The sequence below is a fragment of the Dendropsophus ebraccatus genome, chromosome 6 (assembly GCF_027789765.1).
Source record: "Dendropsophus ebraccatus isolate aDenEbr1 chromosome 6, aDenEbr1.pat, whole genome shotgun sequence".
Taxonomy (NCBI): Eukaryota; Metazoa; Chordata; class Amphibia; order Anura; family Hylidae; genus Dendropsophus; species Dendropsophus ebraccatus.
Window position 1 is genome coordinate 11,797,609 of NC_091459.1, and position 27,301 is coordinate 11,824,909.

The 27,301-nt window shown below is 42.4% G+C and overlaps 1 protein-coding gene across 1 annotated transcript in view; it reads left to right on the top strand.

Annotated features, from left to right (window-relative positions):
* GCM1 (glial cells missing transcription factor 1) overlaps positions 1-16,486 on the top strand; it is a 33,643-nt gene extending 17,157 nt beyond the window's left edge. The window contains exons 4-6 of the mRNA XM_069973434.1: positions 7,187-7,299; positions 10,707-10,835; positions 15,821-16,486. Coding sequence (XP_069829535.1) covers positions 7,187-7,299; positions 10,707-10,835; positions 15,821-16,321 — 743 coding nt within the window. The 3' untranslated portion in view covers positions 16,322-16,486. The remainder of the gene's footprint in view (positions 1-7,186; positions 7,300-10,706; positions 10,836-15,820) is intronic.
* The last annotated feature ends 10,815 nt before the right edge of the window (positions 16,487-27,301 follow it).

Genomic DNA, 27,301 nt, shown 5'->3' on the forward strand with positions numbered 1-27,301 from the left:
TATATGCCTACTTGTGTTGCAATATATACTGTATTTTGGTTGTTAACGCCACCTTATAGCCCCTGATGAGGCCACTGAACTGAGTGGACCAAAATACGTTGGGTGAGGTGACAGAGCAACACTGTGACTGACAAGACTGCAGACATATAGACCCAAAGTTTGGGAACACCTTCTTCTGCGCTTTTCTTGTCATTAAAAAAGAAGTCCAGTGAAAATTTTTATTAAAGTATTGTATTGCCCCCCAAAAGTTATACAAATCACCAATATACACCTATTACGGGAAATGCTTATAAAGTGCTTTTTTCCCTGCACTTACTATTGCATCAAGGCTTCACTTCCTGGATAACACGGTGTTGTCACTTTCTGGATACCATGGTGATGTCACTTTCTGGATACCATGGTGATGTCACTTCCTGGATAAAACGGTGATGTCACTTCCTGGATAACATGGTGATGTCACTTCCTGGATAACATGGTGATGTCACTTCATGGATAGCATGATGATGTCACTTCCTGGATAACATGGTGATGTCACTTCCTGGATAACATGGGGATGTCACTTCCTGGATAACATGGTGATGTCACGCCCCGACTCCCAGAGCTGTGCGGGCTGTGGCTGTTGGAGAGGATGATGGCAGGGGGATGTTCAGTGTCCCTCCAGTGCCCTGTGTCCCTCAGTGTCCCCCTGTCATCATCCTCTCCAGCAGCCACAGCCCGCACACCTCTGGGAGTCGGGCGTGACATCACCATGTTATCCAGGAAGTGACATCCCCATGTTATCCAGGAAGTGACATCACCATGTTATCCAGGAAGTGACATCACCATGTTATCCATGAAGTGACATCACCATTTTATCTAGGAAGTGACATCACCATGTTATCCAGGAAGTGACATCACCATGTTATCCATGAAGTGACATCACCATTTTATCCAGGAAGTGACATCACCATGTTATCCAGGAAGTGACATCACCATGTTATCCAGGAAGTGACATCACCATGTTATTCAGGAAGTGAAGCCTTGATGCAGTAGTAAGTGCAGGGAAAAAAAGCACTTTATAAGCATTTCATGTAATAAGTGTATATTGGTCATTTATATATCTTTTTGGGGGCAATACAATACTTAAATAAAAATTTTCACCAAACTTCTCATTACATGGTCATTAGATTTTTTTTGTTGGACCGACACGGGTCTGGATGTTGACATCTAGATACTGAGACTAATAGTTGGCTAGGACCGCCATGGGTCCGTCTACCGTTTGACTTGTGGACTGTAGCAGACCTACTTGCACAGTGAGTGTGATGTTTTTGAGGACCGACACTGGCCCAGACCTAACTTCTCACACTGAGTTAGTTTATTGCTACTTGAACGTACAAGTCCTTTTTTTTCTGTATATAGGAGTTTTTGCTTTTGTCATTGCTTTGTATAACTGTCAAAGATATATTTATTTACTAATAAATTACTTGATCACGCATAGCCCTATCTCTTTGTGGTGTCCCACCACGGGTGTTGCTATTGGTTACACCCTTCGTAAAAGCCTGTAAGTGATGATGAAGGTAGTGATAAAGTTTCGCCACTAGATGTTGCTGTTATAGATATACTGTATGTACTTAGATGCTGCACGGCTGAAGTATGGAAAGGGTGATTTTTTATTTGTGTGTCACATGGATCTGTGAACCTATGGGAATCTTTTCTTCTTTTCTCCTATCATCTCTCTCTTTACTTAGATACGCTGAGGAAGGAAGTCACATGGGTAGAGGAAGTGCATGTTTTTTTTTGTGTTAAACATTGTAGAGGAAGGACGCAAGCTAGACAGCTCTCCACAGTGGTCTTCTCTGGACCCTGGCCCTCTGCCAGGTCCCCCTACTCTCAATAGTTCAGTCTAAGTCAGGTTCCCGTATGGGTAGAAAGCAAGACAAGACACAACTAACAGTTTCTCCTCAGTTAACTCTACACAACACTATGCAGTGTTAAACTTCTACAGGAGAGGACACGTCAGAGATAACCTCAACCCACGCCGTGGGCTAGGAGAGTCACAGTGCAGGACAGTATCCACAGACAGCAGTAAGCTAGGAACTGATCCGGATAGAGCAAAGTTGCTAAGAGCCTAGGAACTGTATCTCGCAGGTTGTCAGCAGGGAACCCTCAGCATTCCGCTCATCCCATGTAACAAGGTCTGGGGCCTTGTGCCACCCGACACTGGTGAGCATTAGGTGATGTGAAGAACCAAAGGTCAATACATAGGCACAAGTATTCTCTTCTTCTTCTAAGTATTCTTTTACCTCATCCTCCAACATCATGTTTTGTTCTATATAGACCAGCATTCTTGTACTTGCACAGTCTTTTGCGCTTGTGCCATTTACCGTGCAAGATCAGTAATGTTATAATTCAACAGTTTGGGCAATTCCGCATGTGGTGATGCTAGATGTTTATTTATTTATTGTTATATTTTTTTTTTATTTAGGAAAAGGGGGGTGATTTAAACTTTTATTATGGGATAGATTTTTTATATATTAACATTTTTTTTTTTTACACACATTTTTATAGTCTCTTTAGTCCTTCTGATTGCTCATAGGGATCAATGCAGCACATATGCACTAACTGATCCATCATTCTGCTGAAGGCAGCCTATAGCAATGGCCAATCATGGGCAGCCCGAGAGGCCTAGAAGAGACTTCGGCTGCTTTTAGAACATATTGGCTGTCCGTGATCTTGCAGCAGAGAGCCGATCCGAGCCATTGCATTGATCAATGATGCTTGCTAGGGTAATTTAAATGCCGCTGTCAATTTTGATCTCTAGAAGTTATCACCTATCCACAAGGATAGCGATAACTAGATAATCAGAGGGTCCAACCACAGGGACCCCCCATTACAAGAATTCTGATGGATTTTCTCCCAAATAAATAGAGCAGCAGTGTGTCTGCCTGGCCACCATTCCATTCACTCTTTATGGGACTTTCAAAAACAGTTAAGCTCAGCACTCAAAGTCCTATAGAGAATGAATGAAGTGACCTTTCTATAAGATTTAAAGGGAATCTGTCACTAGATTTGTCTCACCACAACTTGGAGCAAACTACTAACTGCACCGGGACTGTGCAGAGGAGGAAGATAAGACACATACCTTCCTCCTCGCCGTCTCCTGTGCAACAGGGACTTATCAGTAGGTTAGATTCCCCTTTAATACTGCTGAGGAGTAAACAACCAGTGCGAGGCATTTAGAGGTGCGGCCATGTCTGTTGTTTTTATTCACTTTGTATTATACCATTTGTAATTTCAAATTACTTAATCCCATGACCACATTTTAAAAGATACTAAAGGACTAAACCTAGAAACCCAAAATTCATGACCGTAGCTCTGACGTACCCACAAAGGATCCAGCCATCAGTATTCTTTGCATTAGGTGAAGACAATAAAGGCATCTCCGAACCCTGTCAGCTGAAAAAAGATTCATCAGTGTCTGAGTCATGTTTCTTGTTTGTCCTGTGGGCATAAAACCCACATGGTGAGCGTCAAGCGAGAATGACATAACCCTTCCAAGCATCGCCGCAATGCCTGGGCTCTAGATCCTTAAACCACCGCTCAGTAAATAGAAGCCTGTTGTTTCAGAGTATATGATGATAAACAATACTAAGCATTGGTTCTCAGTAGGGATGGTCCGAACCGAGTTCGGTTCGGGTTCGTACGAACCCGAACCCTCGGTAATGATTCCCGCTGTCTGCCCGCTCCATGCAGCGGGCGGATCCAGCGGGAGGACCGCCTGGAAAGCTGGGATACAGCCATAGCCATAGGCTGTATCCCAGTTTTCCAGGCGTTCCTCCCGCTCCACGGAGCGGGCAGACAGCGGGAATCTGCTGCCGAGCGTTCAGGTTCATACGAACCCGAACCTCGGCAAGTTCGGACCATCCCTAGTTCTCAGCCCTATAAAGATGCTTACCCCCTTGCTCGCTCCTTCTCTCATATTAGGGAATAACTGATTATAACGCAACTGACTTAAAAAATTTCAGAGAAAATGAGTAATAGTGAAACATTATCTTTCATCAAACCCAGACCCGCAGGGGACCTGTTGTTCAGGTGAAATGTCTCCTTGCATTTGCCTCCATATTTTCTTAAAGGAGAAGTCCGGTGAAAATTTTTTATTAAAGTATTATATTGCCCCCCCAAAACTTATACAAATCACCAATATACACTTATTATGGGGAATGCTTATAAAGTGCTTTTTTCCCTGCACTTACTACTGCATCAAGGCTTCACTTTCTGGATAACATGGTGATGTCACTTCCTGGATAACATGGTGATGTCACTTCCTGGATAACATGGGGGTGTCACTTCCTGGATAACATGGTGATGTCACTTCCTGGATAACATGGGGATGTCACTTCCTGGATAACGTGGTGATGTCACTTCCTGGATAACATGGTGATGTCACTTCCTGGATAACATGGTGATGTCACTTCCTGGATAACATGGTGATGTCACTTCCTGGATAACATGATGATGTCACTTCCTGGATAACATGGTGATGTCACTTCCTGGATAATATGGTGATGTCACTTCCTGGATAACATGGTGATGTCACCATATTGGTGATTTGTATAATTTTTGGGGGACAATATAATACTTAAATAAAAATTTTAGCCAGACTTCTCCTTTAAAGGGAATGTGTGACCTAAATGATCTTTTACTGATTGGAGTCAGATACAAAACTTGTTCTTTTATTCTAATCTATTCCCACTTTCTGACTGTAATGTTTTTTATTTCACTTTTTGTGCATTGTTATGGGGGCTGCCATCTTGCCTGGGCTGTTCTTAAAAGCATTTAGTGAAATGCTTTACAGCAAGCCTCATGGTCATAGACGACAATAGATAGAGTCGGTCCCCTTGGGGTGAATGTAAAACATCCTTGACCACGCTCTGTGACCTTTAAAGAGGTCATTCCACAGGGAGCTGCTATTGTCTCCTCTATTTACTAATTTCACATGACGCTGCAATGCTGTACAAATCACTTTACAGCAGCCTCCTCTTATCACCACAGACACAACAGGAAGTCTCAGCTTAGTTTTGGCCCCAGGGGTGAGAATGAAAACTACAAGATATCAGGATTATTTTATATATTATATTATTTTATAATATAGATAGAAAAATGGAAACGAGGAAAAAGTTACCAAAAATTTGTTATTTTCTGATGACACATTCCCTTTAAGTGCTAATATCCTGTGCAGCAATCTGAACCCCTATGAAAACAGATTTGCAGCAATTCAAATGATTTTCTAGACGAGAAATATAACCCAAATGTTCTCAGATGCAAACTCCCAGTCCATGGGTGGTCCACCCCACATTACTCTTACAATACATGTATTCTTTGATTTGAAATGTTTGTGTCCTTTGAGTCAAACACGCACATTATGTGTGGCTGGGATCCACTTCAGGTGACAATCTGAGGAATGAAATAATGTCCTAGTATTAACTCCATCCTGCTGAAGGGCAATCCCGTCTATAAGATGGCCGAGCATGGAGAAGCACCTGACCATGCTCCTCGCATGCATATACCATTAGCCTCCATGCTCTGCCATGTTATGGACTAGATCGCCATTAACCGATGGCACAGCCTGGAGAAGGGGCGTCTGCCAGTTCACCTTGACCGACACTATTAAAGCAATTAAGATAACTTTTGACATCCACGCGGGGCAGGATGTGCTTTATAACAGCTCCCAGATGGGCCATTGGGTTTGCACTGTAGTGCTCACAACTCCCTAACACTCATTTAAAGGAGAAGTCCGGCGTTTTCTAAAACCCAGCATCCTATGCTGTTGACGGGGATAACCCCTTTAATGAAGTCTTGGAGCCCTTAGGTCCCTATTACACAGAACGATTATCACGCAGAAAATATCGTTCGAAATTGTTCCGTGTAATTGCAGGCAACAGTCAAATAATTGTTCGTGTGTCGATGATCGTTCATTTAGATCGAACCCTAAAGTCCTCGTTAATCGTTCTCTAGTTGTTTGCTGGAATTCAAACAAGATCAGCGTAACTCCAAATCGTTCCTTCTTTTGCTGAGATCAGATGGAGTAAACGATCGTAGAAACAATTGTTGTAACGATCGTAATTAATAGCTATCATGGTGCGTTTACACGTAACGATAATTGGCCCGATCGTACGATTAACGATGTCGGAGTAACGATTTTTTTTTTCATAACGAGCAGCGTTTAGACGGTACGATATATCGTACGGAAAATTTGTTTTGCGATCGTTTTGCGAACGCTTAAGCCTATCTCACACATTGGTTAAATCGGCGAACGACTGTTCACACGGAACGATTTGCGAATTTTTTGCGAACGACGAACGACGATTTGATAACATGTTAAAAGATCAAAATGAGCCATGTATCGTTTGTCGTTTGATCGTTCGCTGCGTTTACACGTACGATTATCGCTCGAATTCGATCATTATCGCGCAAATTCGTACGATAATCGTTACGTGTAAACGCACCATCATTCTGTGTAATATGGTTAACGACTTCAGGTTAACGATAAACAATCTCATTTGCAATCGTTAAAAATTGCTTCGCTGGATTGCTGGATTATGGCAAATAAGGCTGGGTTCACACTACGTTTCTGCAATCCGTTTTTTTTTTTAAAAAAACAGATAAAAAGCGGATGGAAAAAAACGCATGCATGTGTGTATCCATTTTGATCCGTTTTTCCATTGAATATCATTATAAAGAAGGGATCAAAACGGATCTGTTTTTTTAACGTACACAAAACATAGTCAACCTCATTTTTTTTGTCCGTTAAAAAAACAGATTTTTTTTTAAAATAATGGAATTCAATGGAAAAACGGATGCACACACTTGCATCCATTTTTTTCCATCTGTCTTTTTTCACAAAAAACGGATTGCAAAAATTGATTGCAAAAACGTAGTGTGAACCCATCCTAAGTTGACACGTGTGATTGAAGATACAAAGCAATTTGCCAACCCTGCACTGGCCACTTTAACTGGTGTGGAAGTTACATATTGAAATAACATTCCTCCCCGTATCCCTGATTCTATTTGTGTCTACAAGGCATTCGTCAACGTCGCTATATAAACCTACATAAACATAAATCTACATAAACCTCAGTTTACTCAAGTCTCATATTTATATATTCATTACCATGTTTACACTATGTTGTTTGTACTAATTTTCTAGGTAAACAATGTCCAAACTGTAAAGGCTCATTAAAACTAGTGTCGTGTCGCGGTCATGGTGGATTTCCAGTTACCAACTTTTGGAGGCATGAAGGGCCATTCATATACTTCCAGGTGAGGGACTAACCACATTGTCATATGTAATGAAATTTGTGCATGCTCTTATTTCTGTTGTATACTCTAAGGGCCCTATTCCACCAGACGATTATCGTTCAGATTATCGTTAAATCGTTCAAATCTAAACGATAATCGTTCGGTTGAAATGCAGTTAACGAGTAACGACCGAACGAGAAATCGTTGATCGCTTTATAAGATCTGGACCTATTTTTATCGTTGCTCGTTTGCAAAACGTTCGCATTGAATGAGACGTCGTTCGCTCGTTCGCAGTAGATACGAACGCAGTAGCAAAGAAATAGCGAAGAAAAAAACGATCGCAAATACAATCATAAGTAACGATTATCGTTCCATGGAAATGAGTGAACGTTTTCAGGTCTTTCGCAATAGCGGTCGTTAAGAGATCGTTAATCGTTAACGATTATGCGAACGATAATCGTCCGGTGGAATAGGGCCCTAACGATAAGTCACTTATTATAGTCTAATATGGCAGTGCACACTTTGATGGTAAGGATCGTGGCAGTATTTATGGTGTAAGAGCACACCGATTTAGTTGATTTATCACACATTGTTATAGTGAGATTCTGTTTATTACTCATGTGGGGTTGAAGGTAATTCTGTAAAAGGAAAAACATATATTCAACAAGTAGAAGCAATGCTCTGTAGTGATGATAGTCTGCAGCAGGAGCTGCATAGAGGGAGCCACCCAGTCTCCCTATTAACCTTGAGAAAGTAGCAGCTAATGGCCCTATTCCACGGGTCGTTTAGAGGAGCAATATCGTTCGTATTCGGCCGATATCGGCCGCTACGAACGATATTCGTCCCGTGGAATAGAGTGCAACGATCAGCCGACATCGTTCATGTCGGTTGATCGTTGCAGTCGCTTGTTTTTCAACATGTTGAAAAACAAGCGACTGATATAGCAGCGATCTGCTGCCGTCGCTCCGTTGAATAGGAGCATCGGCAGCAGGCGCTGCTGTATCCTATGGGCTGCCCGGACGATCAGCGATCACCCGGGCAGCCCCCCCCAGCAGCTCCCCGCCGCCCCTCCCGCACTCACCCGCTCGCTGCCGCCGCGTGGAATAGCGGCGGCAGCGAGCAGGGAACGAGGAGCAAACGAGCGCTAATATCGCTCGTTTGCTCCTCCAAACGACTCGTGGAATAGGGGCATAAGTCTGGGTGTATAGCCAAGGACATCAGTTTCTAGGACACAGGATATGTAACTGCTAGTAGGAGAAGGCATGTAGTTTGTAATTGTTTCTTTTTCCTTATCTTTGCTTATAATAATTCGCTCACCGCTCAATCAAACAGAAGCTTCTCATCTTGAACACAGAGTCTTCTCATGTGTCTTTTCTGATAATATTCAGACTGCAACTGCCTCAGCTTAATCATTTGACTGCACTCAAGTATACCTATGTCAGGTGTTTTTACCAGAACTTTTCACCCATAGAAACCAATCAGAGCTCAGCTTTTTATCTCTCACATTGGAGTTGTGATTGGTTGTATAAACAACAAAGAGAATGTGTTAAAAATATCCCCCCGAGTTCTAGATGTTCTGCCACTTTCCACAGACAATGGTTACACTTCTTCAACATTTGTTGTAAATGTAAGTCCTAATGCCAGGAAGGTTGTATGGAGCGGACCCACTCAGCAGGGCCCACTCCTTACATACAGTTTGAATGGAGTGTCTGTGCACATATTTGACTGCTGTTCCATTCACACAGGACCACCCTCATATACGCTGTTCTCATGATCGGTGGGCTGTCAGACTCACACCAATCAGACACTTGTCAGTTATACTGCAGATAGGTCATATGTTGTCATAATGAGAAGACCCCTTAACCTCCTTTATCAGGACATTATCAGTGGACATCTGGGCCTTTATATCAGATATGCACAATTTAGAATTAAAGGGATACTATTAAACAATCTCAACAATCTCAGTCTTCCAACCCCTCCAGTTCTGGACAGTTCCCGACATGGACAGAGGTGGCAGCAGAGAGCACTGTGTCACACTGGAAAGAATACACCACTTCCTGTAGGACATATAGCAGCTCATAAGTACTGGAAGACTGGATAACTTTCTGGAACCAGTTGATTTGAAAGAAAAGAATTCTCACAGGAGTACCCCTTTCTTTGCTGTATGTGGGTATGGTGTCTAGTCTTAACAGATATAGACATACAGTAACATTAACTTGTCCCACTTTTTCCCCATAATCCCCCCCCCAAAAAAAAACAAAAACAAAAAACAGCCAACAACATAAGGATTCGAGACAGAAATAAAATAAACTTCTTTGTCTTATGTCGCGGTGGATGAAGAACATCACACTGCACCATATGCTTAAACGGTACTAAGTTAAAAGGTGATAAATCAGGTGTAGTGTGTGGTGATATTATAATATTTTGATGGTTTATTCTATATATAAGGTTATTAAAATACACAAAATAATTTAATACCGAAGATAGTTTAAATTGTGGATTAACAGCTGTCTTCTACAGTCACATTACAAACGTTACACCTTAAAAGTATGAACATAAAATAGTGGGGGAAAAAAAAGTGGTCTCCTAATACATGGTCTTCTACAATATTTTCATGTATATCCTATATTGTTTTTTTCATTTTTAAAGAAATTTACACTGAAATGGGGTGCTTTTAAAATAAAATAAAAAGAACCGTATTCATGTGCCTGACAGCTCCCAATCCCTGCCACTCTCTGCTTCTTCCTGCTCTTGATGAACTGCCTGTTGAGCCAATCATAGGCCATGGCAGTGACCAGATTCGGCCTGTGGTTGGCTGAGCAGGCAGTTCCTGCAGGAATGAATTGTCAGCTGAAGCAGGAAGAAGCTGAGAGGCACTCAGGGATGGAAGCCATTGGGACAATTGCTGCAGAGAAATATGGTTTGTTTATCATTTTGAAGGTTCTTCAGTCCAGCATAAAACTTTTTGCATTTCCTGAAAACCTCTTTAAATCAGACCTGTTGGCAGGAACACAGGTGTGTAAATAAGCCCAATTCTGTTCATAAGTATATAAGACTTTTTGTTAATATGTAAATGAGGCTCAAAAGCACAGGGGGCATTACCAGCACAGTAAAAGCCCAAGCAGGTCTGGCACATGTCCTCTTATTCACAGCCTCTGTACCAGCTTGCCTCTGCCAATCCCAGTTGACTGACAACCCCTAGATAAAAAAGGACATGGGCTGTAGTTATCTGGGCTCTTGCCATGCTAGAGAACACCCCCTGGGCTTCTGGGCATCATTTACACCACCTTTGTTCCAAAATTAGTAATAAATGTCTAAATTTGTATACTTAAATATAATCTGGTTAGGAACCTTTATTTATATTACTTATTGTATATAGATAAGTTGTTAAATGTAGCTGTTCATGGTTTTTTTCCCTTCTTTTTAAGACAAAAGGTGTTCATGACCATCCGAAACCAGAAACCAAACTAGAGTCAGACGGCAGAAAGCCTGCGCATAAGAAGCGCTCATCTATTGTATCCACAGCCTCAGAGCAGAAGAGAAACAGAAATATAAAGGTATGGTATCATTTATCCCAGGCAAGTAAAAAATCTTTGTATATGGGGGAGATATGCTCCGCCCCTACGGCACTGTCCACCAACAGTAACATGCATTTTTGAGGGGAGAGACCACCAAGAAATCCTTTATATAGTAAGATATGAAATGTCCAGAATATAAGCTTAACCCTCTCCCACCGCCCTACTGTTCATTAACGCTCTAGGATGACACAGGCATGGAAGCTGCGTCTGTGTCATCCCCGGCGGGTCCCAGCTATCAGTGATAGCTGGGGACCCGCCGCAACTCGAAGCGCCGGAGTGCAGCGGGGGTAGGGAGGGAAGACTGGGCGCGGCAGGGGACAGAGGAGAGGGGGCAGACATAAGCTGATGTCCAATCACAACCTGGGCATTGAGGCATCAATGACCCCAGGTTGTGAAAGGGTTAAGAATGGGGCTGAGAATCCATTATATGGGAAGGGGGGACACTATCACTTTAAATCAAAACTTTATACAAATGGCCACTAGGTGTCTCCCTTCCTGTCAAACTGCGGTCCATGCTTCCTCCAGGCCGATATGTGGTCTTTTCTCTGTTCAAAAAAATGACCAAACAGCAGTAAGGGCGTGACAATATCACTTTAAACATAGAAGAGAGTCCAGTTCCCGTGTACTGCGCCATTTTATTCCCGGGCACCGTCCGGGAGTGAAGCAATAGAGACGGCCCCCGCCCCTCTATGATGCAGCTACATTGATTCTAATGGAGCCGCGTCACAGAGGGGAGAGGTTTCCTCCCACTGGGGGCGGGGTGACCCGCCTCCAGTGCTTCACCCCCGGATGATGCCTGGGAACAGAACGGCACCGTACACGGGAACCTGGCTGCGGTTCTAAAAAAAAAAAAAGAAAGACTGCGGCACCGGCTTCCCGGCACCAGTCTATCCATGGCCAAAAAACTTAAAGTGAATGTACTGATGGTATATTCATTTTAAGCAACAGACATGAAGATTAAGGCCGCGTTTACACATTCCGTGTTCCACATGGAACACGGACGTGGAAGGTCTGTACCGGAGTCTGTCCCCCACACGGCAGCATCTCTGATACGCTGTTGGGAGCGGGGGAACTGTACGGATATGCCCCATGCTGTAATGACAGCCAAAAATCCACGCAGTTCCCCCGCTCCCAGCAGCATATCAGAGATGCTGCCGTGTGGGGGACAGACTCCGGTACAGACCTTCCACGTCCGTGTTCTGTACGGAACGTGTGAATGTGGCCTTAGCTGTACCTCCTGGTGTTGTCAGATTGTATTTTAAGAAGCAAATAATTAAATGCACCAGGACTGGGTTTTGCAGAGTTTTACAGACGGTAGGAATGTAGACCGCAATAAAGGAAAAGGATGGACACACAATATACTGGAAAACTTCACATGTAGTTGTTGCGCTGTCTGAGCAATTTTTTCAGATTGATACGTTTCATGCCTTTTTTGACCTAAGGCCGGAGAATAAACGTCTTCTACTTAAAGAAGTCCGGCGAAAATAGTATTGTATTGCCCCCCCAAAACTTATACAAATCAGCAATATACACTTATTACAAAAAATGCTTATAAAGTGCTTTTTTCCCTGCACTTACTACTGCATCAAGGCTTCACTTCCTGGATAACATGGTGATGTCACTTCCTGGATAACATGGTGATGTCACTTCCTGGATAAAATGGTGATGTCATGACCCGACTCCCAGAGCTGTGTGGGCTGTGGCTGCTGGAGCGGATGATGGCAGAGGGATGCCCAGTGTCCCTCCAGTGCCCTGTGTCCCTCAGTGTCCCTCTGCCATCATCCTCTCCAGTAGCCACAGCCCGCACAGCTCTGGGAGTCGGGTCGTGACATCACCATATTATCCAGGAAGTAACATCACCATGTTATCCAGGAAGTGACATCCCCATGTTATCCAGGAAGTGACATCACCATGTTATCCCGGAAGTGACATCCCCATGTTATCCAGGAAGTGACATCACCATGTTACCCATGAAGTGAAGCCTTGATGCAGTAGTAAGTGCAGGGGAAAAAGCACTTTATAAGCATTTCCCGTAATAAGTGTATATTGGGGATTCGTATAACGTTTAGGGGGCAATACAATACTTCAATAAAAAATTTCACTGGACTTCTTTAAAATGAGTAAATTTGTCCATTATATGGTCTGTAAATGATCCCATTACACATAGTACAGTGTTTGTATGAGTAGGAGGAAGCCGTACACCAGCGCTGCAGCACAGTCCTCCCCCAGTGACATTGTGGCCCAGGGTAACGTCACAGCTCAGTTACTTAGATGTCTTATCTGCAGCTTTCGAGCACTTCGTGTAACGTCTCCTTTAGTCAGATGCGAGGTTTTCACATTCCACTGGCTAAATATACAAGTTTTGAATTATGCCTTCGGCAAAAACACACTTTACCTACATTTCTTGAGGACACGAAGACAGCGTGGCAACTTGCTGAACAGCATTTTCTTTTGAACTCAGCTTCAGTCATTCTTATCACCTTGCCTTATAAAGATTGACTTTAGGGCTCATATCTAATTGAAATATACTATGACATGGAAAGATGGCACAGTTCACGTCCATTGCTCCCAGAGGGTCTGGCAGAGGGAATTCTGGTTGCAGCTGTATTTCATCCCATAAGGACACATTGAATGGGCATAATTCAGATAAGACAGTTGCAGAAATTTCAGTGAATCCAGCTTAAAGGGATATTTCTAGAGATTAGCAAATCGGGTTCGGGTTTGAGTCCATCTGAACCCGATCGTTCGGCATTTGATTAGCGGGGGCTGCTGAAGTTGGATAAAGCTCTAAGGTTATATGACTATATGTGACTATATCCATGTTTTCCACATAGCCTTAGGGCTTTATCCAAATGCCAAAGGTTGGGGTTCAGATAAGTACTGAAAGACTCAAGATGTTTTAATATAAGTAAATTACAAATCTCTGGCACTTTCTGACACCCGTTGATTTGAAAGCAAATAATTTTTGGTGAACAATCCCTTTTGTGGCAGCTTAGTGGTCACTGCATATAGAGCAGGCTTAGGAGCTAAGCCCTAAGTACAGTCTGCCTCAGGCATGCTGTACAAACAGTGAACAAATTACACTGATCAATGATAACTAATAAACAAAAAGAAAGTATGTTTTCAATTTTAAAAGTATAAAAAAAAGCCCCTCCCTGTAAAGTTAACCCCCCCCCCCCCCTTGTCCTGAAAAAATTGCACTCCGCATCTCTTGTTTGTTTAACAAGTGAAATGTATTCTCCTTGTCCCCCTTAGAGATAGGTCATTTATGGCCTAAAATCCAGTTGTTTTTCGTCAGAATTTTGATAAATATGTTTGATTTAGGACATGTACCAAATGAAAATAGCTGTTTTTGGGGTTATAACTATTTCTAAAACAAAAAGCCGAAAAATGACTTAAAATTAGAGAAAAATGAGCCAAAAAAGTGTTAAAAGAAAAAAAATGCTAAAAATATAGCTGTAATTTCAGCCATATGTCAGTTCTCAAAATGGCGTGTCAACAGTAAGGGAGTATTCTATGTATTAGTAAACATTGGTGTTTAACCCTTAGAGGACCGGGCTAATTTTCGTTTTTGCGTTTTCATTTTTTCCTTCTTGTGCTTTAAAGGCCATAGCACTTGCAATTTTACACCTACAGACCCACATGAGCCCTTATTTTTTGCATCACTAATTGTACTTTGCAATGACAGGCTGAATTTTTGCATTAAATATACTAAGAAACCAGAAAAAAATTATATGCGCGGTGAAATAAAAAAAAAAAAAACGCAATTCTTTTTCTTTGGGAGGATTCATTTTTACGCCGTGTGTCCTATGGAAAAACTGACTTGTTATACATGTTCCTCAAGTCGTTACGATTACAACAATATGTAACATGTATAACTTTTATATTATTTGATGGCTTGTAAAAAATTGAAACCATTATTAACAAATATATGTTCCCTAAAATCGCTCCATTCCCAGGCTTATAGCGCTTTTATCCTTTGGTCTATGGGGCTGTGTCAGGTGTCATTTTTTGCGCCATGATGTTTACTTTCTATCGCTACCTTGATTGCGCATATGCAACTTTTTGATCGCTTTTTATTAAAATTTTTCTGGATTTGATGCAACCAAAAATGAGCAATTTTGCACTTTGGGATTTTTTTGCACTTACCTCGTTTACCGTGCGAGATCAGTAATGTGATTAATAGTTTGGGTGATTACGCGCGCGGCGATAAAAAACATGTTTGTTTATTTATTTATAACATGGGAAAAGGGTGGTGATCCAAACTTTTATTAGGGGAGGGGGCTTTTTACTAATAACAAACTTTTTTTTTTTTTTTTTTTATAAACTTATACTAGAAGCCCCCCTGGGGTTAGGGTTATTCCCCCCCCTGGGGTTAGGGTTATTCCCCCCAGGGTTAGGGTTATACCCCCTGGGGTTAGGGGTATCCCCCCCCCCCAGGGTTAGGGTTATCCCCCCTGGGGGACTTCTAGTATGTGCACACTGATCTCTCATAGAGATCTATGCTGCCAAGACCCCCCCCCACACACACACCTTGCCCCTGCTTAAACCATTAGTCACACACAGCGCACAGCAGCTGATAAGTACTGGAAGACTTGAGATTTTTTAATAGACGTAAATTACAAATCTATATCACTTTCTGACACCAGTTGATTTGAAAGAAAAAGATTTTCGCTGGACAACCCCTTTAAGTACCAAAAGAGGCTTTTTCTGCCTAATAAAACTTATTACAGAGTTTCTTAAAATTGCTTATACTGATTTCTGGAGGGAAAACAAAAGACAGATATAGACCATATTATAGTTTGTATATGTATATATTCCGTTCTGGTCGAGCAATGTGCATTGTAAAATTATACACAGTCTTGTGATTATTAAAAATCAATTAATTGATACAGAACGTTGCTTTCGCTTTAAGGAAATTTTTATGTCTAATTGAATTTACCTGTGTTTTTTTTTTTTTTTAGGTTCCTCTCTTAGGAGCGATAAACCATGACAACCTGCCAAGCATAGATCTAAGTCAGCAGAGCTGTCCTACCTTCCCTTACCTAAACGACATGGAGATAGATCAATCAACAAATGAGCAAATGCTCCACAACAACTACTTTACAGAAAATATCCATGATTTAGAGTGGAACAAAAATCCTCGAAGTGGCAGTTTTAATGAAAGCGAAGAGTACAATGACGGAGACTGGCTCGCTTCCGCCATGGATTTTGATCTGCAAAGCGATGAAGATCAACAGGCAGGAAACTCTAATCCTGATGTGGAGAGCCCACATTTTAACTATACGGAAGCCCTCGAAGATCTGTCCTGGGTGGTGTCACCTACTCATACTTGCCAGTATCAAAACATGGAGCCGTCCTTAGTTCTGGAGTCTACAGATTGTGTGGTCAACTTGAATTTTAATGTAGAGGATGAGTCCTACCTGTACAGATACTGCAGCGCTCAACTATCTCCACCTTTATAGGACTGAAAGATCAATGGGGTTTCCACATTAGGAGCACAAAAGTGATTCTTTCATTTCAGTTTAAACAGACTCTTACACAGAAACGAATACGGAAGTTATTTAAAGCAACTATTGGGTTCTAGGCAATGTATTGGTTGATTCTAGACCATCAGTATTTCGGGTATAAGTACATCAAAAATAATGTAAATGTAAGTATAACTACATATAAAATAAAAAATTTCATTGTAAAATTTTGAGTAATTTCACACATTGTTAAGATTGACGTTCAATAAATCTGCAAAAAATGTATGTGGATTTAAGGAAAGGTGCACGCAAAGGTTCGGCATTTCCTATCAAGCAAATGTCCAAAATGAGGGAAAAGAGACGCCAATCATGGTGCAATTATAAATTAGAATTTATAAATTATCAATTGAATTTATAGATCCTCGTCGTTTTGTTAAAGGGGAACTATCAGCAGGTTAGACAAATGTAACCCCCTATTGCGCACGGGGCATTGAGGAGAACGGTATGTCTCTTACCTTCCTCCTCTGCACCATTCCTGTGCTGTTTGCAGGGTAATCCTTGGTCGGAGCACCGTTAGGAGCACTGCCCACCCCCAGAGCACAAACTAGCCCACTCCTTCTAATGATAATCAATAGAGCGGATGGGCCAGCTCGCGCTCTGGGGGTGGGGCGGTCCTCTGCCCTGTCAATTCAACTAGTAACAGCACGGGAATGCCACCGAGGAGCATGGTAAGAGAGATAGCATCCTCCTCGACACTCAGTGCGCAATAGGGGGCTATCAGCAGGTTAGCTTTGTCTATTTCGTCTAGATTCCACCTTTAATTCCTCACAGACTCTTTGGAAAATGAAAGGTGGAATCTGATTGTTTGTTAGGGGCAACTGAGCCAGTTTCACTTTACACCATGTTTGATAAATCTCTTCCCTGTGTGTGAACATAGCCTAACGTAGACTATGTTCACAATATACCAATACCTTCTGTGCAATATAAAAAAGAGGACTACTAAAGCTGGGATCACAATGGCTCTGCCTTTCGAGGCACGTCTACATCAGAATCCTGTCACAATAGGATGCTGATGTATCTGCGCACAGTCAGGCAATGGCCTAAGCGTAGTCAAATAGTGACTATATTTGGGTCATTTCCCTGGTGTGTTCGTGTTTGTTCTTAGACCGTAAAACGCAGCACACACTTCAGCGCCTGAGTGCGAATATGCAGATTCTGGGAACATTATAAAGCTGACCACTTTCAGGCCATTGAAGTCTGTGGGGCTCATGCCGGTCTATGCTTGGATACCATGGCATCCCGTTGTGACAGAATGCCAAGGTATACATGTCATAGATAACACTATTGTGATGTGAACACGCCATTACTGCTTTATTGCCGACCTCAAGGATGGGGAACCTTCGGCCCTCCAGCTGTTGCAAAACTACAATTCCCATCATGCCTGGGCAGCCGAAGCTTTAGCTTCGGCTGCCCAGGCATGATGGGAATTGTAGTTTTGAAACAGCTGGAGGGCCGAAGTTTCCCCATCCCTACTTTATAGGCTGACTGCAGAAACACAGTAAATCTGTCCGGGGGAAAGGGGTGGGTCTTTATTTAAGACTGACGTACTAGTCCTTCAGTTTTAATAAATGTCCCCCCCCCCCATGTGTTCATCTGTCCAGCCATAATAGCAGATGGTGGAAGTAAAACATAGTGACAGATTCCTTTTAAATATCAGCAACTTCATAAAACTAAAAAAAAAAAAATTGGGCTGAGAAAAGTGCTTCCCAATGCAGTACAAAAAAAGCAGCTATACTCACCTTCCCTGCATCCCCACCCACTAGCAGACTGACCCTGCTCCAATCCTCGCTGCACTCCTATTCTTCCAGGTGTTATGGACGCACTTCAAGAGTGCTGTCATGTTGACTGTCAGTCCCGAATTACAAGTTATAAAGTTTATAGTCCGCACTGAGAATCAAACACCCTGACACAGTGACGTTTAAGATGGATCTCCTTTATTCAAAGATGGCAGCCAGTTTATATAGCCTGGAGGCATGTGTTCCTTCTAACAAGGCTCATGTCAGCACTTCATTGGCTGAGGTACGAGAACAGCTTCGAGCAGTTCGTGCCCGATCATCCAATCACTGGGCAGCACCTGCCTGAAAGACCATTTAAGGCCATGGACACATTTGCAGAAACTTTATCAAAAGTAATAAATAAAACACATTCACAATTGGTTTTAGCCAGGGACGATACTAGGTTTTCTGCTGCCTGTCCAATAATGGTGGACAAAGGCAAAACACATAAAAAAAACACAAAGGGGGAAATTTACTAACAAGTCTAATTTGTTGGACTGTTCTAATGAGGATTGGTGGATATTTTGGTCCAATATTTTGTGACTGATTTATTAAAATGTTGTACTGCCTTAGTGAATGTATCTATGTAAAAAGTCGCAAATAAAGGCGCCAAAAAAGAGGCAAAAATTGCGCAAGCATATTCCTCTGATACTGACCTACACCTGTCTGTGCGACTTGTTAAAAAGTCGCAAATGATAAATTGGGTGCTACTCCAGGATTATCCAAACTTTTTGGTGAATACTCAAAACAGGCCGATTAAAAAAAAAAAGAAAAGAAAAAAAGTTGCATCTAAAAAATATTTGCCTGCCGAGTACTGGTTCCAAATACTTAGAGCAAAAATGGGTGAAAAATAAAATTATTCACCTAAAAATAGGCGCAAAGTACTTGACAAATTTACGCCTATGTTTCCATATGAAAAAATTAAACTAATTGGTTTCAGAAACTAAACAATTATTATTTTTTTTTTAATTATAAAACATGTTTTTATTCAGACTCAAGTACTCAAACATAGGAAAGTATACAAATTTTATATTGTGATAATTGCAATGACCCAAGAAAAAAGTGATTTATAACACGGTCTATAGTCTAGAAAGAAAAAACATAAGAACATAAGTGGTGTGATAGCAGCTATTTTTTTAAATTCCTGTTAACAAAAATAAACGTTAAAAGCTTCTGTGTGTGTCAATATATGTTACTAATAAAAACTACAACTTGTTGACAACAAACAACATAAAGTTAGAGCTGTAAGATGTGTTGATGAAAAAAGGGGGAAGTGGTGGGCGCTTGGTCCTGAAGGCCTTTATGGGACTTGAACTCTAGTTACACTTGTCAGTGTTACAAGTTGCATATTTGGTCTTTTCTTAGTTTTACACACATTAAAGGAGAAGTCTGGGCCCTTTTCTTCCCCAAAAGGGCCGGGGAGTAGGTGGCTGAACATAACAACATACACTTACCTCCCCGGCTCCAGCGCTGGGGTTCGCTGTCCTCTTCTCCCCCTTCGTGATCTTATCCGGGACTCAGCCAGTTCACGGCTAAGCTGGGACCCCGCTACGGCTGCTGACTGGCTGGGCAGCCCTGACACATTACAAACCGGGTTCCCGCTCAGACCAGGAAGCGGCCGGGGGACTAAGAACTGGAGCAGACCCCGACACTGGAGCCGGGGAAGTAGGTGCAATTTGTTACGTTCAGCCACCTCCTCCGCAACTCTTTTGAAAATAAGTCAGAGCCCGGACTTCTCCTTTAAAGACCTGGGGGCCTTTAATTAGGGCCCAATTGCTATGGCGGTTCATCAGCACTCCACAATAGTTTTCCGGGGGTGGTAATGTGGATACAAAAACTGGGATTGGGGGCTTACTGTAAAGCTACTTAGATGCCACAGTCACTATTGATTTTGGCAGTTAATGGGTTAAACATCCAGGCTCTCCTAGTTCTCTGATGCTGGCTATTAGAGATGAGCGAGCTGGCGATGTTCCAGAACTGTCAGCTTCCTCTTACCCCTATCTGCCTGCTCCGTGTAGAGGATGGATACAGCCCGAAGACCAGCTGGAAAACTGGGACACAGCCTATGACCTATGGCTGTATCCTCCCTCTCCACGGCGCGGGCAGACAGCGAAAATCCAAAGCCAACAGTTCAGGAACCTCGGCTGGCTGGCTCACCTCTACCGTCTGTGTTAGGCTATGTTCACACTGCGTAAAACTACAGCCGTTGTTGCCAAGTTTTTGCGGGGTGGAACAATGCCTTAGTTTCAATGGGATCCCGGCTGGAGCGTATACACATCGTATACACTCCGGCCGGGATCCCGTGCGACCCCGCAAATAACTGACATGTCAGTTTTCTGCGGCCGCAATTCAATGAATTGTGGCCGTAGGAAACCCTGTCAGTTCACAGTATGAAACGAGCCGCTCGCTCCATAGTGTGCAGGGGGAAGCTCTGATGTGGACTTTTTTTTAAGTCTCTGGCTTCCTTTTTTTATTGGTTGAATATTATAGTTTTTTGGGACTATTGTGCGCTCCTATTATTACTATAGTGTGCCCGCCCATTTCTCCGGTAAATAATTCACGTTCCATCGATCTGTTTTTCTAGAAAGTAGATTTTCTTTTATTCTTCAGTATAAAGTATCAAAAAGGTGTTAGTAGCCCCCGTAGTGCTGCAGGATGAAATCACTCCTCATCCCCCCCTTCCATCCCTATCTGTGCTTGATTGACAGTCAGGGCTCCGCTTTCAGTTGCCTGTCACTCAAGCAGGGATAGGGATGGGAGGGGAAGAAAGGAAGTGTTACAGCCGTTAGGAGAATAAAGCTATTTGTTTAAATTCTGGAAGTACAGCTGGATATATAAAAGGTACCATGTGTTTCCTTGATCTAACAGCATCTAACATTGTCAGCAGTTTAGAACCTGAATTTCGATGAAAAGATTTACTTTAATGCTGAAACAAGCCGCTTATGGTCCAGATACACTTCCTGAGTTTGTGCTATAGCAGTATGACATGGTTTTAGAACTATTTCCCCACAGCTGTATCAGTACCGTAGGGCAATGATTTAGGCTATATTCCTATATTCCGTATAAACAATGGACGTTATTTGGCATTCAAAACAACGACCGTTGTTTTAAATAAGAAAATTGCAAGGGAGTCTATGGATAACAGACCGAAATAAATTACAAGAACATTATCTCAACACCCGAAGCCAAACAACGGCCATTGCTCAATACATTGTGTGAAACAGACGTTGTTTGCATTGACTTTAATGCAAATCATTGCATTATGAAAAGAAGGCCTGTCGGCATATGAACACAGCCTTAAACAGTTTCGGAGTTCCCAGCATCATCATGAATCATGTTGCCGGGAGCTCTGAACTCTGTTCCGTAGCGCATTTACAAATCGGACATGGAACACGTGAACGCCCCATCTTTCCACTGACTAAAAAAATACTGTTGGGCACTGGTGGAAAAATATGTCACTTCTTTCGGCGGAATGCGGAATCCACCCGTGCATAGAATAGTGTCTATGGCACGGGCGGAGATGTCTTCTGAGTTTTTGCCCTTTTCCCACTCCTAGATGTGGAAGTTGGACTTAGCTGCTAAAAGGTACCAGGTCACTTACAAAGACCAGTCCCAGTGGTCGAGGAGGCATCAGTGCATGGCGCTTAATGGTAAAAACAGGTCCAGGCTCAGGTTTGGTTTCTAGATAGGCAGCATGGTAGTGTAGACCTTTACAGGCAAGAGGGTCAAGGTTAAGGTACGGTACAGGAAGGTCGGTACAGTACACAAGGGTCAGGTTTGTCCTCTCAGAAACAACTCCTAGCATACCCTGAGAGCGTCACAGCTGTAGCGCATTCTGAGAGTTGTACCTCAACTGAAAATTCATTATTCACAAGAAAGTTATGGACACAGATGGATCCAGGATAAAATCAGGTCAGTATGTGTTTTCTCACTTGTTCTTCATTAGTGGGCCCCCAGGATCATTTCCTCTGGTGGGCCCCAGGTCCCCCGGTCAGACACTGTGAATCAGAGTGTTACACGATTTTTGGGAAATGATAAAAAACCTGTGATTTTAAGGTACAACACTGCCACATCTCAATAAGAATCTATTCACACTTGTGGTACACACAGAAATCACAATGCAGTGCTGATCCATCACACACCAAGACTTATAATGGTTTCCAGCATTTGAAGGGAGAAATAGCACTGGGCAAAATCGGATACAGATGAAGACAGAACCATAATCCCCATGTTTGACGTTCCCCTAGCTAAATCTCACATTACTTTTGAGTAATGCTTCTACACAGACAGGAAAAAGAGACTGTACAATAGAAGCTGTGACATTTATAAGAATCAATAGTACTAGCGATATTAAGAAACTCTGTAATAGGTTTTATTAAGCAAAAGAGTTTCCTTCTGTACTCAAAAAGCTGTTTTTTTTTTTACCTCCCCCTCACTTCAGGAGAAGCAGGATTTCTGTGTCCATTATGCTCTATGGAGAGGGGAGGGGTCGAGGGGGAGGAGTGAGCATGGAGAGGAGAAAAGTCATCCCTGCACAGCACTACATACTGTAATCTTATCTCACTAAGCTCCCAGGTAATCACTGACCATTTTGACCTCTGAATCCAGTATTATATCTGCCCAGTCTCCAAACAGCTGGGCTACTTATCTGCTCCTCCTGCTCACTCACACCCCTCGGCCCCTCCCTCCTCCATAGGTTATAATGGACAGTTTTCACTTTGCTTCTCTATCGCCCTTGTCCGATAATGAGCAGATAGGAAGTGGAGGGAGACTGGAAAACAGCTTTATGAGTAAAGAAAGAAGCTTTTTTTGCCTTATAAAACCTATAACAGAGTTTCTTAAAATCACTTGAACTATTGATTTCTGCAAAATTATTTTAAATGACAGCTACACAAAACATATCCAAATCCATGAATTGAAATGGACCCAGCAGCTGAGGTAATTGACAGGACACCAGCGGCAGCTGACCACCAACATCACAGCAGGTATTTGCTCTTAAAACATTGTCACTTTTCCAGTTTTGATACATATAATGATGTGTATGATCATGTTCTTCCTCATTAGAAAACAGAAAATGTTGTTTTTTTTAAAGAACGACATTTATTGTAGAACTGACAGTCCAAGCACAACAATGAAGCATTAGCCTGGTCTGCATAACAAGCATGCTTGGCTCACAAGCCAGGCCAAAAACTTTACAACAGGTCTAGTTCAGAGTCCAAACTTTTTGGCAGACCATTCGCACAATTTAAAAAATTTGATCTTCCTCCCTCACTAAAAACCATAAGGAGACAATTACACGTGTATAAGTACAATCATGTTTCCTGTTGTAGTAGTGAGGAGGCCGTACATGAAAGCTAGCAAAGAAACAAACCATTATGCAGAGAAATAGAAGACCTTGTAGTTAGACACACTGTATATTCATGTACTTAGTTGCATTGTTGCTTCTCCGTCATATATAAATACAGAGGTCAGCAAATATAGAATGAAATATGTTGCTAGTTCTTTGTATTACTATGTACAGAAGCCAAGTGACCCAGACCTAATATTAAGGCAGGCTCAATGTTTGAGAACCACTGCTATAGAGGCAAGCGATTGAAAACTCACACGGGGTATTCACACGGCCGGAAATTTGTGGACGTTACAAACGGGGAAGGAATGTCATGGATTTGTTCCTCGTCTGGCATGATGTGTATTATGCCGGCAGCGGGGAAACTCTTTGAATCGCCCAGGCTCTGTCACTTCAATACGATTCAAGGAATCGTCATGGATTCGTTCCCCGCTGCCGGCATAATACTGACACATCATGCCGGACGAGGAACGAATCCATGACATTCCTTCCCCGTTCGTAAATTTGAGGATGTGTGAATACTCCCTTACTTTCTGCATCCAAACCAGGGCATATGCAAATATACAAACAGGTGCTACTCTCAGATTGCAGAGATATGTAATACCAGGACGGCTGCCGGCAAGGCCGAGGAGTTAGCGGTGAGCAGTTCATTAACTATTTTATTTCCAGTTGCTGATGTAGTTCCACATTCCTCTACAATAGGGATGGGGAACCTTTGGCTCTCCGGCTGTTGCAAAATTACAATTCCCATCATGCCTGGACAGCCAAAGCCTTCAGCTATGCAGGTGTTCTGAACGGAGTGCCGATCCATGCTCATCCAAGATGATAACAAAACGGCCATAGTCCTTATTTCTCCACCATGGTGCAATGTTTTGGCAGTAACAATCTGCCTTGCACTGCAGTTTTTTGGGGGCTGAAAAAAGCTCAAAAAATTGCCAGAAGTTTTTCCTTTTTCTAGTATTTTCTTATTTTATTGTAAGTTAGCATAGGCATTTTACATCGCAGAGCAGTGTTTTTGAGTTAAAAAAAAAAAGCCATGCGCCAATTTTTATCAGTGTTTTTATTGGCTTTTTTTGCCTGCAGAAACGTCACACTATGGTGGATAAATAAAAAGACATTGCCTGCTTTATCATCTAGACCTCCGACTTTCCTGTGCAAGGCTATGTCCATACAACGTAAGTAAATTATTAATAACGGCCGTTGTTGCTGATTTGTAACACGGCCGTGATTAATCCTTTACCCACATTGTGCTGCAGGCCAAGGGAATCCCCTTCAATGAATAGCAGCCGCAGAAAACCTGTCAGTGCACACAATGTAGCGTGTGGCTGCATCCGAATTTGAATGCAGTGAAGATGATCCGGCCGGTACTGCAGTAGCGGCCGGGATGATCTTCTCAGACACCGGCCGTTCCGTGACCCGTGAACAGCCAGTGTCTTACAACTCGTGAACATAGCCTAGGGCTGAATTCACAAGTTTTTGCAATCCGTTTTTTTGCAAGAAATGGATGCATTTGTCTGCATCCATTTTGATCTGTTTTTCCATTGACTTCCATAATAATAAAAAAAAGGATCAAAATGCATCCGTTTTTTAATGCACACAAAAATCTGGTCGATTTTTAAAGAAAAAAAATCAATGCGTTGAACCCAGCCTTCCTTATACGTTATGTATGCATAAATTTAGCAATTTTTCCAGTTTTAGATCATTTTATTTAAAACAATTGTTTCTACATGTAAATTTTAAAAAATAAAGTGCCAGTCACTGGGTCAGATTCTCTAATTCTTAGACTAATCAGAGACTAAAATGCGCCAGGTTTATCACAGTGGCTCAGGCTGGTTGATAAACTTGGCGAATCTTTGTACTACACCACCGATAGGGTGGCATTTTGATGCACGCCTTCTTTTGCTAGTCTCGGAAGTTCTTGAGCAAACGTGACGTGGGTTTATTTGAACATCGTAAACACAGCAAACAAGAAGTAAAGAGACACTTTACTTCTTGTTTGCTGTGTTTACGATGTTCAAATAAACCCACGTCACGTTTGCTCAAGAACTTCCGAGTGCTGCAGAGTATTTTTGCTACATAACTACTTTGGTCCGTTGTCCAGGACCCGTCTGCGGGCACCTATCTCGTGTATTCAAGGTGCTGCCTACATTTCTTAAGATATTCTTTTGCTAGTCCCTTTGTGCCAAAGCCACGCCCCTTTGTCAAACAGGAGAAAAAGGGTCTAACATACAGAATACATGTGGTGAACAGCATGTGTACCGACTCTTTAGCATTACAGAGCCGGCATTCTAGCGCATGCTCATTAGTGAATCTGTCCCACTGTGTGCATACATTTCTTATCCAAGTGACTGCGTATATCACAGGCTCCTAGGCCTCATATCATCTGCTGCCAAACGGCCATCATTAGAAATATGGAAATGTAATGACAATAGTTACCAGTGTAAAGCAAAGTTGCATTTCTCTTGTATTTTGTATAATTTTTATTAATTCGTTAAAGCGGTATGCCGCCCGTGCCCCTTTAAAAATAAACGTTTCTAAGTCACCAAGTCTTAAAGGGGTAGTTAACCAAATTTTTTTTCTTTTAAATCAACTTGTGACAAGAATTGCCTGAGTTTGTAATTTACTTCTATTAAAAAATATCAAGTCTTCCAGTACTTATCAGCTGCTGTATGTTCTGCAGGAAGTGCAGTAGTCTTTACAGCCTGGAGAGCAGGAGAAGTTTTCTATGAGGATTTGCAACTGCTCTGCACAGTTCCTGACATGGACAGAGGTGGCAGCAGAGAGCACTGTGTCAGACTGGAGAGAATACACCGCTTCCTGCAGGACACTGCACAGATCTCTATAGCTGAACAAATGCAGACTGTTGCAGCTTACTGCTGGCAAGACTTATGTTGTTTCCATCCAGCCATTCCAGCTCCTGAGAAAGCTGGGTGAGAAACAATGTCAGTACAGTGCAATTATGCTGACTAAAATGCAGGTAGAAGAACGTGTGATGGGTGAAAGGCTCTGCCTTGTCTCTGCAGTGGGGTTGTAAGCGCTAACCCCAACCACAATAGAGATGGGGGTTATGTCATCCACATCTCCAATGGAAGGGGGGGGGGGCTGTCATGGAGCAGGAGGAGTGGATACCCTGGAGCTGTTTTTTAGGGTCTACAGGAGTAAATAGCTTTTGAAAGCTCACAAACTGCGCCATACGCAGTACAAAAAACGGCACGCTGAGGAGGAAGGTATGTGTCTTACCTTCATCCTTGGTGCTGTTCCGGTGCAGTTAGACCTCTGCTCTATGGTCCGGTAAGAAAGTTAGAAAAACTGCTCGCCCCCATATCGCCGATCCGCCCAATAAACAAGGGAGCAGGCAGACCAGGGGAGGGCTGGATTGTCAATATTAGGGCGCGGCAGGGCTCCTAATGCTCTTACCAGATCACAGAGCAAAGATTTACCTGCACCGGAACGGCACCAAGGATAAAGAGACATCTTCCTCCTCTGCGTCTCCAGCACAATAGGGACATAGCAGCAGGTTAGATTTCTGCTGATACCATAGTTCCCCTTTAAAAATTTTTTAGACTATACCTGCCATATTGTGCAGACATTGAGCCAAGGTGACAGATTTCACCTCGGAAGATGACAAAACTGTGAATGTAGCTCTGCACAATAGTAAAAGCTCCAAGGATAAGTACAAGATTAGCGATGTAATTTTTTATTTTTTAAGTTTTTCAGGTCTTTGTGTGCGGTCCAAGGTGTTCATGGTGACACACCTTTAAGTACGCATGCAATGTTCATATAATTTTCAATGTC